General features: G+C 31.1%; 2 protein-coding genes across 3 annotated transcripts; one reads left to right on the forward strand and one right to left on the reverse strand.

Moving 5' to 3' along the window:
* Nucleotides 1-4,086: 4,086 nt before the first annotated feature.
* LOC103828712 lies at nt 4,087-7,277 on the forward strand. Of its 2 annotated transcripts, none has more exons than XM_009104338.3 (7): nt 4,087-4,488; nt 4,832-4,992; nt 5,095-5,520; nt 5,610-5,706; nt 5,827-6,548; nt 6,717-6,815; nt 6,915-7,277. In XM_009104338.3, exons 1-7 carry the CDS (start codon nt 4,182-4,184, stop codon nt 6,993-6,995), a joined length of 1,893 nt encoding a protein of 630 aa, XP_009102586.1. In that variant the 5' UTR covers nt 4,087-4,181; the 3' UTR covers nt 6,996-7,277. The 2 variants fall into 2 exon arrangements, with proteins under 2 accessions (XP_009102586.1, XP_009102587.1); XM_009104339.3 differs by having other exon boundaries at nt 4,092-4,488; nt 5,613-5,706.
* Nucleotides 7,278-7,817: 540 nt separating this feature from the next.
* On the reverse strand, nt 7,818-9,088 carry LOC103828713 (probable xyloglucan endotransglucosylase/hydrolase protein 16). The gene is made up of 3 exons (XM_009104341.3): nt 8,690-9,088; nt 8,413-8,606; nt 7,818-8,331 (listed from the first exon to the last, which is right to left on the reverse strand). Exons 1-3 carry the CDS (start codon nt 8,960-8,962, stop codon nt 7,923-7,925), a joined length of 876 nt encoding a protein of 291 aa, XP_009102589.1. The 5' UTR covers nt 8,963-9,088; the 3' UTR covers nt 7,818-7,922.
* Between the last annotated feature and the right edge of the window lie 6,690 nt (nt 9,089-15,778).

Raw genomic sequence — 15,778 nt, forward strand, 5'->3', positions numbered from 1 at the left:
ATCTAAAAATTCATAACAAATAAATTATTTCAAATCATATCAAACATACTTTATTGAATACACCTTTTGTATATATATTTACAGTTTGTATAGCCGTTAATATTAAAAGTTGAACGAGATTTCGTTTGTAATATTGAATTTCAATTATATGATAAAGGCAAATTAACTGAGATAATTATTGAAGCGGGTTGTTGTAATAATGGAGAAAATGGAATTCATAATGTGTGTTTGGTAGTTTGGTCGGCAATTAACAAATTTTAAGCAGAATTTAAGGAGATGTATTAGACCATCTCCAATGGTTTGTTTACTTTTACCTCATTTTTTCCCTCAAAATGAAGTAAACTCAAAATGAGTTTGTGATTTGCTCCAATGATTCTCCTCATTTTCTCTCTTAAATTTTATTATATTCATTTTTCAACTTTTTATATATTGCAAAAAACACTTTTATTTTATAAGATTTTAAATTATTCTCACTTATTTTTAAATTATACAATTTAACCAAACTTCAACTTGTAAAAAGCAAATATTTATTACATTAATAAAAGTACATAACAACATACAAAGTAATAGTAGAATTTTACATAAACAGTACTGTTACTATATTTTCTCCACAAATGATCAATCAATCCATTTCGAAGAGAGAAATGAGCTTCTTTATCCTTGATTTGTCTATACCGACTCAAAAACTTTTGGAATCGGATAAATTATTAATTATATTTTAATAATTAATTATTGATAATTCTATTTTAAGAAGTTTAATCAGTATATACATATTGGGTATAAAGTTATAAAAGTTATGTTTAGTGTTAATGTTTTGTTTATGCATAAAATAAAGATTGTCATAAAATAATGGATTATTATGTAAATAAAAAAAGCTTGACATCAAAATGAGGTTGTGAATAGTGTTCCCTCAAATTTGATGTAATACTATTCATATACTCATTTTTCCCTCAAAATGGTGTACCATTGGAGATACATTTCCTTCATTTTTTGATGTTTTCCCTCATTTTGATGCACCATTGGAGATGCTCTTATTGAGTGGAGGATATATGAAGTTGATCTTATTAGCTCATCCAAAACGTATCAGAGCATCTAAAAAAACACTCTATAACTTCAAATATGAAGTTTTTTGCTATCCAAAAACTAACTTTAAAATTTGAAGTTTTGAAGAGTTAAACTCTATATTTGAAATTTTACCATTTAAAACTTCAAATTTGAAGTTTCACATTTTTATTTGCATTTTGGTCTCTATAATCACACATCACATTTATGATTCATAAATATTTTCTCGTTTATTATTTTAATTCTTAAAAAAAATTATATCTCATAAATAATTTAAATTTTGTTTAAATATTTTAAAATGTATACATAAAATTAAATAAAACTCTAAAATAAGATTTAAAATATTTTAAGCTAGGTTTAGACAACAATAATATACAAAAAAAACTTAACAAAAATATTTTAAAAAATTACATGAAGACATAACTGTTACACAGATTTAAATATTACAACAACACTAATAGTCAGGTAAGTTTGATCTGGAACCTTCAATTTTTTTAAATAGTCTATTTTTTTGTGTAACTGAAGATGATTGTTGTTGTTGTTGTTTTTGATGTATTTTTTGTACAACTCTTTCTTTTGCATATCAAATATATTCACGAGTATTAATATCATCGAAAAGAAATTAGTCTGTTAGTAATATTTTATGTTTCTCTTTTACTTTTTTTGTTATGATCTAATGTATTTACAAGTATCATTATTATCCGATTTCAACAACTTTTAACTCGTAATCTACAAAGTAAAAATGAAGAGAGCCATTTTTACTTTGAAATGCACTAATAGATCATATATGCATTACCAAAATAATTTTATGAAATAATATGGTATTTTGTTTGAAGTTTAATATTAATTAAGTTATTTTTATTTAAATTTTTATATTTTAATAAAATATTTTATTAATTAATATTGTTCTAATATGTTTATATATGTGCTAGTTATTTACAAAAGTTTTATGAATTCAAATTAGTTATGACAAATAAATATAAGGACCATATTATAAAATATAAATAGTTTTGAAGCTGAGTTTGAAGTTTTACTTTTGAAAAATAACACCTTTAAACTTCAGAAAGAATTATCCAAATCAACTTTAAGTTTAAGCAGTTAATTAACTTAAGTTATCTATTTAATTGATTTTATCATTAACCTCCCTGTCTTTAAGAATCTTGGCGGCGCTGCTGGATTTCTGAAAAAAGTCATAAATCCATGTCAATATATCCTCTTGTGAGTTGTGTGATGTACTGTTTTGTGTATGTATTTTGCATGCATATGTATAAAATTACAAAAATGCATTATCTACTTGCGTACGTGGATGGGAGAAGATTGATAATAAGCCTTCGAATGGTGACTATCGTCATGCCCCGTCCTGCAGTTAATAGTAACAAAAATATCTACATATACTATATATCTATACATTTTTATAATTATTAAAACCGCACAGCAGTTGAATCCCTTATTCCGTATCGCTCAAACTGCAGTCACGGAACCTAATTCAGCACTGCATGTGACAGTCTGTTCTTGTGTGCCCTGAACCAAATATAATTTGCTTTGTCGAGTGTTCAAAGATTGCGTTATTGATTTGATCATATGAGTGACGAATTTGGAATATTATTTTATACTATAAGTAGGGTTGTTCAATATGGTAAAACCGAACCGTACCGAACCGTACCGAACCGAACCGAACCGAAATAGACAATATGGTTTGGTTTTGGTATACACCATATAAACCGAATGGATATAATTTTATAAAAACCGTAGGATTTGGATATGGTTTGGTATATAACCGATTAAACCAAATAAACCGAATAAAACCGATTAAAAGTAGAAACATGTAAATATGTATATATTTTATAACAATACATGATAATCTATTTGTTACATAACTTAAATTTGTGTTAATAACTATTACCATAACTTTATAGTAATAAAAAACCTTAATTTGTAAAACACTGGAACTATAACTAAATAACAATACATCGCAATTCAAATATCATGTATTTTCTAAGTCTTTTTTTTATTTTTTTTATTTATTTTAGTATTCACTAAATTAATATGAAGATTATAAATTTCATGGACAATAATTAATGGAAAATTTTCAATTGAAAAAGCATGACTTTAATAAACACTAAATATGGAAGAGTGGAAAAACTTTTCTTTCATGTTTCTGTTTTGTTTCATATTTTTATTTTCAAAATTTCAAGCTTTGATTTTAGTTATAGATTTGATTATTTATTTGATGATAGAAGCATTTTTACTTTTTTGTTCATTTATTTGAACATGTAATATATTTTTAATAAATGACTGTGTTGAAAATATGACTTTAAAATTCATATAATATGATCTCAAACAAAATAATTATGTTTTTTGGTATAAAATCGAATAAACCGAAAACCGACGGTATATATACCGAACCGAACGGAAGTAAATATGGATTTAGAATGGTAGTTATATTTTACTAACCGAAATACCGAAAACCGAAAAAAACCGAACCGAAACCGAACCGATATCCGGATTGAAACCCCTAACTATAAGAGATTATCTAACATCAGAACGACGGCTACGGTCTACTCAACTAAACCGGAAACCGAATTCAGGTCCGTGAGCCACGGCACCAATTCGACCTAATATGTAGAAGACTGGCATTGCCAAATTCGCCACAACCTCAACCAGAATTTAGGGATTTAGCTCGAACACGTGGGCTGTATGTGATACAGTTTAGCACATGAGACAATAAAATCAATCGAAGAACTAAATGTCAACGACATAGAACCGGTTCAAATGGTTTTTTTAAATTGAACCGGTTGAAATAAAACTGAGAAAATGGTTTCAGTTTAGAATTGAACCCGTCCCACACATAAATTTCAGTGATTATCATAGTAGGCTTGATGGGCCTAAGATTCTCTAGGCCTTTTACACTCTTTCCCGCACAAAAGTAACTCTCTTCCCGCCAACTTGTTTCCCGCCAAAAATCCACACACAACAGATAAACCCACTTGCTTTCTTCCCTGCGTAATTAAAAAACAAAATAAATCTCTCTCTCACTCTCTCTCTCTCTCTCTCTCTCTCACTCTCTCTCTCTCTCTCTCTCTCTCTCTCTCTCTCACTCTCTTCTTGAGTCGACGAAGATGACGGAATCTCTTCAGATCTCTCGGAAGAGGATGCGATTCTCGTCTTCTTCAGCTAGTGAGACCCTACTCGCAAGCAAATCACAGTATCACAAACACCGCTCTGGCCGCATCGAACCGACCGGAGACGGACTGCGTTTCAATCAGTCGCCATCAGTCACCGGAAAAATTACCCCGAAAGTTCTTCGCACGTATCCTCGAGTCACCATCAAGGATCTGCGTCTCAGACGCGTGTTTACCCCGAGCTCGATCTGGGAATTCAAAACCAAGGAACAACAATCTGAAAATCATCTTTGCGGTTCCAACGGTAAGTTTCTTAGATCTTTGATCGCTGTATCCGGTTTACATTAATCGAACCAAGTCTAAATACATGGTTTAATGAAACCGGATCACTTTATTGGGTAAGGCAAAAACAGAATAAGTTAGCAATTTTTTGTATGACCTGTGGATTATGTGATTATGATAAACATCACGGTTAGATTAATTCGAGCAAAAACATTTAATCTCTGACCCGCCCGGTTCACATTAATCAAATCAAGTCTAATTGCATTGTTTAGTTAAACCGGTTATATTGTGTCTCGATAAAATAAGAAGTTAAACCGGTTATGTTATTCTCATATGGATCGATGATGGTTTTGGTGGTGAAACAGTTGGTGAAGAAGGAACCAAAGTCGATGCTGGTGGATTAGGAAATGAACATGTAAAAAATTTCCTTAAAACGACGCCGCTTGATTCCGACAGTGGACCCATCTGTGAAGAGAGCAATGGATCAGTAGTGAAGAGAAGTGGTACTAATGTCTGTCACAAACCGGTATGCATTTCTTGTGGATTTGTTAATTGTAAGGTTTCTCCTCTTTTGGTGTTGATGGTTCACTGAGTAGCTTCTTGTTGGTGTGTTTTGTTCTTTCCACAGGTACTTCGTCCATGTTCTCGAGCTAAGATTTTCAAGAACCCTGGATCTTTCAGCTACAAGAGACTGCTTCCGTACTTAATGCAAGCTGCAGATGGAACCCCATCAGGCCAGTGTTCTAAACCGGAGCAGAATCCTCCTAATGTTAATGAAGAGAATGGGGAAGTTGCTGAAGTTCCAAAGGAGGAAGCAAGTGAAGTGATGAAAGCCGAATGTCAACATCCTGAACCCACCAAAGATGTTGCCCAATCAGTGGACGGACTCATTAGTAAATATTTTGGAAGTGGAAACACCAGCCCTTTGAAGAAGGTTGAACCCACCAAAGCTGTTGCGCAATCAGTTGACGGAGTCATCAATAAACATTCAGCTGTAGGTGGAAACACCAGCCCTTTGAAGAAGGTTATTGCGTCCAGCCCCAACAAAAAATCTGTAAGATTCTATCAAGGGGTTGCTTCATGTTTGGGATATAAAACTTTTTGTTCCATTTGTCTAACACTGAGAATCTCTTTGATACGAAGCAGGCATGCTCTAGGCGCAAGTTGTTCAAAACACCAGGTTCCGTTAACTACAGAAGAATGCTTCCGTATCTCAAAGATATTCAAGAAGATAATCCTTGTAAGCCTATCTCTAGTCCAATATAAACAAACTCTCTTATAATCAAAGTTAGTAATAGTGCTGCATCAATACAGATTACTTAGATACTGATGGTACATTGCCTTTGCTGATTTTTTCTAGGCGTGCTTGAGACAGTTAATCATCTAGATCATAATAAGGACACAGAGGGGAATACTCCATCACCGATGTTAGTGTCTGAGAACGAAGGGGCAGAGGATATGGTGACGGAAAATGTTACTAGAGAATTAGATACTGACAAAGACAAAGATAAGGAGCTAGTCCCGTGTGAAGCTGTTTCTGAGTCCCCAGAACGTTCTGATACTGACAAGGAACAAGAAACTCAAGTTAAGCATGTCATCCCAGACACTGAGAAGAACTTGGGAACTCCTCAGAATGCTTTGGGCTCTGAGGTCCAGTTCTCATCTCCTATTGCTGGCTCAGGAGATTCAAGTGAGGTTGCATTGAACAACCCATTTGTTCAAAACTTGGCGGGTGAAGAAACTATGAAGACAGACGCTAAAAACAGAGAAGAGCAAGTAGAGGCAAATGGTTCGGATTTAACAGCTGAGCTGCTTGATCCTTCTGCTGTATCCGGAACCCCCACATCCATCTCTCCCTCGAAAGGGATTCTGAAAAGGAATGTAAGAGGATGTAGAGGGATATGCTCTTGTTTGAACTGCTCATCCTTCCGTCTCAACGCAGAAAGAGCATTCGAGTTCTCAAGGAATCAACTCCAAGATACTGAAGTTATGGTTTTGGATCTTCTTAGAGAAATATCTCTTCTCAAGGAGTCGTTGGAGAAACAGAGTTCAGCAGATCACAATGAATCCTACAAAATTCTGGTGAGTTCATAACAAACTTCATAACCGTTCTCTTAGTGGTTTAGTCACAGTAATCGATCTCTTTATTGGTTTAGTATCTTCACTAAAGTACACAAGTGCTTATTACTCTGTTAAATGGTCTTATACTATGCTTTGCTTAGCTGAATCTGAATATTGTTATTTTAACAGGCTGGAGAAGCTGCAAAGAGAGCTAATGAGGCTGCAGATCTTGCAAAAAGCCGCCTCTGTCAAATGAACGATGACCTTCAAGTTCACTGCAGAATCCCCGTGAGTTAAAAAAAAATCATTCTGCTTTATGTGAAAGACAACGTCTAGTTGAAACTATTTTGAAACACATGATTCTCACTCTCCATGTTTTGTCTCCAGAACGAACAACGAGCAAAAGTGAAATTCGCTCACTACGTCCACGAGAAGACCATCCTACAAGCATCCCAACTTGACCCCTAAACCACTATTTAGCAACTAGCATCCTTTTCAACTGTCTTAAGGATTATCCAGTTTTCATGTTCTTTTTTATTTTGAAAAGTGAAAGGTATTACCTGTCACTTTCATTTGTCACTCTTCAGCAAAAAGAGAGAAACTATAGATCATAGATCAAGTTGCCGTTATGCATATAGTCCTTGTGATCATATTTATTACCCTGTTTTATTTTTTATTTTTTTACCTTTTCAAAAATAACCTCTTCTTCAATGGTACATACACAAGCCTACAAAAGCAAATTTCGTGTGATCTCGTACCAAGTTGCAGATAACAACAACATTGGGAGTTGCTTAATCAGTTAACCCACATGTTTGCTTGTGAGCTTTTATACCTTTTGTCTTTTGATTTGGATTGTTATTGATGGAATTCATATTTGCATACAGGCTTGGGTTTTTAGTATTTTGGATATTAAATATATAAAAAATTAGTCAGATATACATTTAGATTGGTTTGGCTGGTTGGTTTTTTTGGTTTTCGGTTCAGTTCAGATAATATAGCTAGGAATATTCAATTAGGTTCTGGTTGGGTCTTTCTGATTTTGGTTTGGTGTGTTTTTTTTTTCGGTTAAAAACAAGAATCTGAATTTTATTTGGTTTGGTGTGTTTTTTTGGTTTGGTGTGTTTTCTTTTCGGTTCAGTTCAGATAATATAGCTTGTATAAGTGTTCGTAGTTGATTATTGTTTGTTTTGGCGTCAACCAAGAATCTGAATTTTATTTTAATTTGTTAGGACACAGTCCTGAGTCCCGTGACATATTTATTGACTCGTAAGAATGAATACGCATTGAAACAATAACCAAATCCAATGAAGAAAAATCAATTTATTAAAAAAAAAAGAGAGCCATAAACAAAGAGAATTTGCACTAAACAACAAGAGAGATAGGAATCATTGTTTCTTAGACTCTAGACCTCCTGCACTCTGGTGGGAACCCTTGAGGAAACCTTTTAAGATCAGAGCAATAATCATAAATCATGAAATACTTTTGAACCCATCTCAATCTCCTTCTTCCATAAGCATTAAGCTCGTTAGGCACCTGAGATTCACCATCAGCGAATGTGCTCCTGAACTTAGGATCACAGAAAGATGACCCTGAAGAAACGGTACAAGCAGCAGCGTTGAAGCCTCTGTAGTAAGCTGTGAAAGGAGCTTTAGACCAATCAGTCTTAACCAAACCACCTCTCGTGGCCCAGTCATCAGCATTCCATAGGCTCGAGTAGATCCTCATTGGTTGCTTCTTGGGAAACGGAACACCAAGTTGCTCTGCGTTGTTGAATACTCTGATTGGGACATTATCCACCATAAATCTGTAACAGAACATAAACATACGTTAGAGACAAGATATAGAGACTAAAAATAAATGTTAGATGTTTTTTGAGTTTATTTACATGATGTGTTGAGGTCTCCAGACAAGGGAGTAAGTGTGGAAGTTCTTGGTTGGGTCGAACCAGAGGTAAAACTGTTGCTCTCTGTTTCCTTTGCCTTGTGCAAAGACATTAGTGTGAAGAACATAAGGCTTCCCTGTCTCGTTACCAAGAAACTCGAAGTCTATCTCGTCGTGTGTTGGTCCTTCCGACGATAACTGCATACATTTTTCATTATTTTTTTATTAAAAATCATAAAAATGCGTCTCTGATTTTTTTTAAGAGCGTTAATAAAGCTTACGTAGTAAGCAGTGACGGTTCCGGCGGAGTTTCCGGCGACGAGCTTGAGCTGCATGTCGATTCTTCCGAATAAGTACTCTTTCTTGGATTTGAAACCCGACCCGGAAACCCGGTCTAGTGACAGTGAGAGCATTTTCCCTCCGCTGAAGATTTTGCCTCTGTGTTCACCCCATGTCAAGTCGAACTCTTCGTTGAAGCTACCGGAGTAAGCAGTTCCGACCGTTGTTAGAACAAGAACGGTCACCAACACGGTGAGGTTCAAGAACTGACCCATTTTAGAGGGGCTAGATGATAGAATTGAAAGTTAAGGGGTTTATTTTTTAAAATTGTAGAAGAAGAGAGTTTTTGTATGTATTGTTTGTTCTGAGGGATATTGTGATGTGTGAGATGGGTTTTCAAAGGGGATAGGGTATTTATAGGAGCAGGTGAAGCAGTCTTGGGAAGCCAACTATACAGTTGTTTTTCCAGTTTTATTTTTTTGTTTAATTTCTTCTGTTATTCAATAAAAAGATAGAGATTTACAAATTTATAATTTTAAACTACAACACACAAAAAAGAAGAAGAATAAAACAGGAATTTTCTTTCGGAGTTTGATGAATACTTTGCCTTAAATAATCTCATCATAGAAGAAGGTAAAGTGTGCTGAAACTCCATCTAAAATACAGTCATTAAAGATGTATTGATTTGAGATATAGATCTCAAAACAAAGCACAATTCTCAGATGAAAAAGTAACTTTATCTGAGACTAAATGAAATAAGAGAATTGATAATGAAACAATTATCGGACAATGTCATTTTCTATTTAACGATTATGGGACACATTGCTATTAAGAGAAGTAAGAGGCATGGTATAGTTGTGGGTTTTAATCAAATGTGTTGTGGATAAACAGATAACTACTTGCGTTTTACTTTCTTTCTTTTTCCCTACATTTATTATTTACATAAAACGTTTTATCTATATGACTTTAATACGATTCAAATTTCGAAAGAGATTGAAGATGGATAAAAATGAAAGCTGTCGAAAAGAAAGAAACAAAAGAAAAGAGAGAGAGAGAAGAGTGCGGGACAGAGGAGAGTGATCTATCAGTGAATAGCTGTTGCCAGCTCTGTTTCTTCTCCCATCAAACCTGGAGCCTCCCCTTTTTAATCATTTTTTCTTCTGATTTGATTAAAGTTCAAATGTCTGTAGAATTTAAATAAAAAACTTTTACTTTTATTAACCAACAACAAAGAAGAATATGCTTTATGGTTTTGTATTGTGTAAGTTAAACAAACAAGGTCGAAGAAGATTAAGTGTGACTTCAAACTTCCAAGTTCCAAATATGAACGATTGATTTGTTAGTTTCCATGTCCAATGCAATATATGAATGCACTTGTAACCTCTCACAGCTGCTTCACGTCACGTGTCTCTCACCATTAGTTCTCACCTCTTTAATATGCGTGCTGAGATTCGAATTCTAAACGCATCTCTTCTTAAGGTCGTGACTATAATACGTAGACTAGAAAGTTTTTGAATCGATATTGCCTTTGCGTTCAGAGTCAGCCGTATTGGAATACGAAAAATTTCCTTTGTATATGGTATGTACGCAGATAGAGCCCTGATTAAAATAGGTTTTGGAGAGAGACTTGTATAACAAGTTATTACTCTCTTTAGCTTTCTATATAAGCTTACGTGTTGACGCAAAAAGTAGTATGTCGATGATTAAAGCAGTTTTTAGTATGTTAACGTAGCTCGTGCTGGACACTAATGTTATCATTTAATAACATAGAAGACATCACAATTTCAGTAATTTTGGATCTTGTTCTACTTCGTTGGCGTCATAAGAACAATGAGTATCAATAAATCAAATCTCAGCAATTGTGATATTGTTAAAAGAAGTAAATATTCCATTTGTTTCAAAATAATTCATGTTTTAGGATTTTCATACTTTTTAATAAAACATATTAAAACTTAGTTATAAATGCATAGTTTTTTGTAATTTTATATTTTCTATACTTTAAAACTAATAAAACTTAAAAAAAATTGTAATTATTGTTCTTGAACTTCATAACTTCGCATTATTAGTTGACAAAAACTCAGTGTTTTGAAAAACGGATCGGACCGGCCGGTCCAACCGTGACTCATTGAAGAAGTTGAGTCCGGTTCGGTTTAAACCCTAGATTTGAGAAAAACCAATGAAACCGGCTAAAAACTGGTAAAACCGGTGACCCGGTTCAACTTCAAAACCCGATTCTAAAGAAAGCAACACATAATTAGTGTCTTTTCAACTATTATTAAAATTTAATATTTCATAATCAATGTGTAACCTTTACTATTTAATTGGTTTTCTTTTATTTCTATTTTTCAAAGAAAAGTGTTAAAAACTCTTTTTTTTATTCTCATATTCTATTCTTATTTTACCATATTCATAAAATTTAAGAATTTTAGTTGTAAAGATAAACAAATATGTAATTAAAACGGTCAATCATTTGTTTCTTTTATCAATTTCAGTTGATATAATATTCACTTGTTAACTATATATATAACAAAACTTATGGTTACTGTATATTTTCTAATTAATAAAAGAGAACATCTAATTAATAAAAGAGAACATATAACATATTATATGTAAAACTACATTCCATATAGTGTAAATACATGATTATATTTATTTATTTATTTTAAATAGAAAACTCGGTTTGACCGGTTGAACCGGTCCGACCACTCAACCAATAGCTATATCCAGTCGGTATCTGGTCCGGTTTAAAAACATTGAAAAATGCATTGAAAATAGAAAATATGTATTTTTTTGAAACAAAATTTTTCGTTAGAATATTCGTCTTTTTGAAACGGAGGGAGAACTAATTACTCGAGACAAACATCCTCTATATATTAATAGAGAAACATTTAAAACGTGTAGTTTGTACTAATTAAAAAAGTGTCATGCTGAGTTGTCACATAATTAGAATGCCAATTTTGCTTACGTGACGGCTTGAGAATCAATTGAGAATTTTGTTAGTCCAAAATTAAATTGTTAGGAAATGTTATATTATATAGTATTTCCATTATAGACCATTCATTTATCAAATTGAAATTATTATATATTATTTCCTTAAATAAAACCTACGGAATTACCTAATATGATTAAGATATATATGACAATTAATGATTTAAAATAATAAAGATTTGCTAACAATCTGTATATTTTCTATCATTTTTGTTTAATTATTTATTATTAAAATAAATTACACAATTACATAATCATATAATAAAATTTTAGATTTTTTTTGTATATGATGCATTTTGAATTTTTCAAAACGGGTATAAATTACTAAAACTGTTAAAAGTCTCACATAAACTTTTCTCATCAACGTTTAAATTGTTTTCTATAATAAGATACAATGATTATAAAATCATATGAATAAATAATTTTTTTAATAGATGTTTATGAAAATATATATATATATATTTCATATCGTTTAAATTAAACTATACATAATATGAAAATACATACTTATATTTTGATATTTGCATTGAACATATATTGAAAAGTTAATATTTTAATTTTGAAATCTTTATTTTTTTTAAATGATTATAAATGATTGAAACCACTAAAAATTTCACATTAAAAAAAATCGTTGGTGTAAACTTTTGTTACACGAATATGAAAATATTCATAAAATCATATGAGTAGAAAATTCATTTAATAAATATTCTTATTAAAATTATACTATATATCTATGTGAATATCATTTAAATTTAATTATATATCATATACTATATATAAAATTAATTGTTTTGATTTATTTACCCTAAAATGATTGCGAATAAACCAGAGCGGTTGTTTGATTTATATGCACACGTCAATTTATTACATAAAAGTAACTAATTTCTTAGTTATTTAATATATAATTAGTATTTTATTATTTCATATTATGCAAAAAAACATAAAATGAGTAATAAATATAAAATATTTATTGTGCACATGGCGTAGATCTTAACCTAAGTATGTATCTCTTTAATAATTTTAAATCTTAAACATTTTCTAAATCTCATGCCAAAACAAAATAACGAAATGAGAATAAACTCAAAAATCAATATTTTTATCGAGCATTAACCAAAATGAAAAAAATGACACAAAAATGAGAAAAATATTGAAGATATATAGGATTTGCACATGAACGTAAACTTCTCATAACCATAATTTACTTTTAAATTGCTAAATCATGATATAAAACATAACTAACATGGTTTCATTGTAACCAAATAGTAGGCCTGAGATTTTTCGGCCTAAACGTTAAATTCTTATGAGATAAGTGATTTTTTGACTTAAAATACTTTTAAAAATAGGATCAGCTCATCAGTTAGAAATTATGTAATTAACAATAAAGTTTTCTAAAAATTGTTTAAGGGTCAAAAATATTAATTCGATCAATAATATAAATTTTATTTTTAATACGATTTTTCTTAAATAATTTTCATATAAATTCACCCTGCGCAAACAGGTCTTAGTAAGTTCTTATTATCCTATGTAGAGGGAACTGTGGAAGACAGTGCTTAATCATTCTTAATCAGCCAAATACAAATGAGATGCTGTTATTATACTAATCCATCGAAAGAAGATTACAATTCCATTCACCTTTAAGAAAATATTCTCATTTAACTTTCCAGTAATTATTCCTCTTTATACAAAATTAAATACAAGTGGGTACTTAAAATTAGAGCTCACAAATCATAATAATGAACTAAAGCTGTAAACAACCTGAACATTATTAGTTTTTATCTCATTTATTATTTTTAAGAGTCATAATTACATTTGCATTTTATTATGCGCACATGATGAAAAATAAAAACACTGATAAGTTTGTCAGAAAGTAAGTATACTCGATTAATGTATATTATATTGTTACTCCACTGAAATTTCCTTTTTTCTGTGCACATGATGAAATATATAAACCACTGAGATTTTTAAAAAAATTGTCAAACATATACAAAAGTTAAACCTAACTAACATTAAAACTAGGCTTGTTATGTTTAAGGTATCGATCAATCGATAATTTGTAAAAATCAGTTTTCAATTGTTTGCCTAGAATTTACTAAGTGACAATATTTTTGGCAATCCATTATTTGCCAAGAATTACTATTAAAGGTAAGAAGTGACAATATTTTGGCAATCCATTTCTTAGATAATCATAATTTTCTTTCATATTAAGAAGACAGGGAAAGTGAAGTTAATTTCGTGAGATATATGAAACGTTAACCTTGATTTGATTGAGCAAATACTGCTAACTCATACTCACAAGTCCAAGTAGAAAAAAGTAGTATTACAACGAAACCAAATACAACAGAAAATATGAACGAAAATAATTAAGAGTTAATGATTCTAGTGCAGTGGAAAATAGTTCGATGAAAATAATTCTTTATATCAATGTTAATCTATTTGAATAATTAAAATAAAAAAAACTGACACAAACTAGTACATAAACACGTGAAACTGAGAAAATAGTTCAGCATATTATACATCCGACATTAGTCACTATAAATCTTGGGTTTCACTACTTTATATTGTTTATTAATTCTTGTACACACCTCAAAGTTCTATACAGATCTTATCTGCACTAACTATTTGCGATCTAGCGAGAGAGAAGACACATCAAAGAAGATAATTAAAAGTTAAAAAACCCGTAAGAAGTAATGTCATCATTCAATATGGTAATATGTTAAACATAATTATTTGTAATGCATATATATATTGAAATGAAGATAAACTACCAAATATATTTGATTTTTGGGTCAGGAGAATATAGTTGGATGTTATTAGTACAAGACGTAAAATTTCAAAATTAACCAAACTAACACAAAAATAAGTTTACTCACGACTTTTTGTACCATTTTTTCCTGATAACAAATTCTGAGTTAACTTGGAAAAACCCCATTGTTGGACGAGCATTCTCGGATGATAGAATAGTATTGGGACTATGAATCTGTCATTCTCCAACTTCATTTTGAAATGCATTATCTTGCCAATGAGATAAACAATTATGTTATAAGAATATTTCAGTATAATTATAGTGGAAAAGTGTGTGTGTGTGTTTTAGTATTATTTTAAAAATAAATACCATGTAACCTCTTGAAACCAATGAAATTATACGTTGAAATATTGTTTGGCTTGAAAGTTTACAAATATTAAAAAAAATTGATTGGCTTGGCTCCAAAAATGTTAAATAAGGAATGGTTATGTGTTGTGGTCCAAGTATTCATTTTCGAAAATATTTAAAAATTTGACTATATGGTTTATGGATAAGGCAAAATATCACGAGTTGAATGCCACTCTTTTAATAGTTAGAGAAGCATGCAGATTCATGGAACTTGGTTCGACACATCATCGTTGGTCTTCAACCAATGGTGATGCTTAATTAGGCTACTTGTCGCACACCCATATTAATATGTAAATATATTTTTAACTAGTGTTTTAAATTTATGGAGTTGTTTTAGTGATTCCTAGCTAGCCCTATATCATAATGTATCAAAGTAAAAACAACATAAGTGAAGCATTTTATTTATTGTTGTAATGATTCCAAGGCCTAATCATAGTCAAAATTATAATAAAAAACGAATACATAATATCGTTGTAATGATTCCTAGCCCTATATCATAATCTATTAAGGTAAAAATAACATCAGTAAAGCATCTTGTTAAATAAAATAATAGGGTGTGTAACAAAGCACCACTATATATATATGCACCAGCGGCGATGAGTCCGCAGCTTCTGCAGCTCCTATACCGACTTCAAACTTGGAGTTGCTTTCATTATCTTTTTTTTTTTGAAAAAAAGTTGCTTTCATTATCTTTCTTCATGATCTATATTAAAATAGAATAACTTGAACTTTTAAGATGAATAAGAAAAATGAAAAGTTTCAAAAAAAGAGAGGTCATATTTGCATTTTCATTTGCATTTTGACTTGAAGTTTTGAATCCTATTTAAAACCCCATTATATTTTGTTTGAATGGTAACTTTTATTCTTCTTTTTTTTGAACAACAGGTAAGTTTTATTCAATTCCACCAATAATATAATAAAACCATTTGCACCAAAAAGAATATATAATAAA

The sequence above is a fragment of the Brassica rapa genome, chromosome A07 (assembly GCF_000309985.2).
Source record: "Brassica rapa cultivar Chiifu-401-42 chromosome A07, CAAS_Brap_v3.01, whole genome shotgun sequence".
Lineage (NCBI taxonomy): Eukaryota > Viridiplantae > Streptophyta > Magnoliopsida > Brassicales > Brassicaceae > Brassica > Brassica rapa.

Bases quoted from the DNA above. Each gene is read 5' to 3' on its own strand.
- LOC103828712 (XM_009104338.3), top strand. From the start codon at position 4,182: ATGACGGAATCTCTTCAGATCTCTCGGAAGAGGATGCGATTCTCGTCT. The intron at 4,993-5,094 runs GTATGCATTTCT...TTCTTTCCACAG, and splicing joins CTAATGTCTGTCACAAACCG to GTACTTCGTCCATGTTCTCG. The intron at 5,521-5,609 runs GTAAGATTCTAT...TTTGATACGAAG, and splicing joins CCAGCCCCAACAAAAAATCT to CAGGCATGCTCTAGGCGCAA.
- LOC103828713 (XM_009104341.3), bottom strand. From the start codon at position 8,962: ATGGGTCAGTTCTTGAACCTCACCGTGTTGGTGACCGTTCTTGTTCTA. The intron at 8,607-8,689 runs GTAAGCTTTATT...AAATGTATGCAG, and splicing joins GAACCGTCACTGCTTACTAC to TTATCGTCGGAAGGACCAAC. The intron at 8,332-8,412 runs GTAAATAAACTC...GTTCTGTTACAG, and splicing joins TGGAGACCTCAACACATCAT to ATTTATGGTGGATAATGTCC.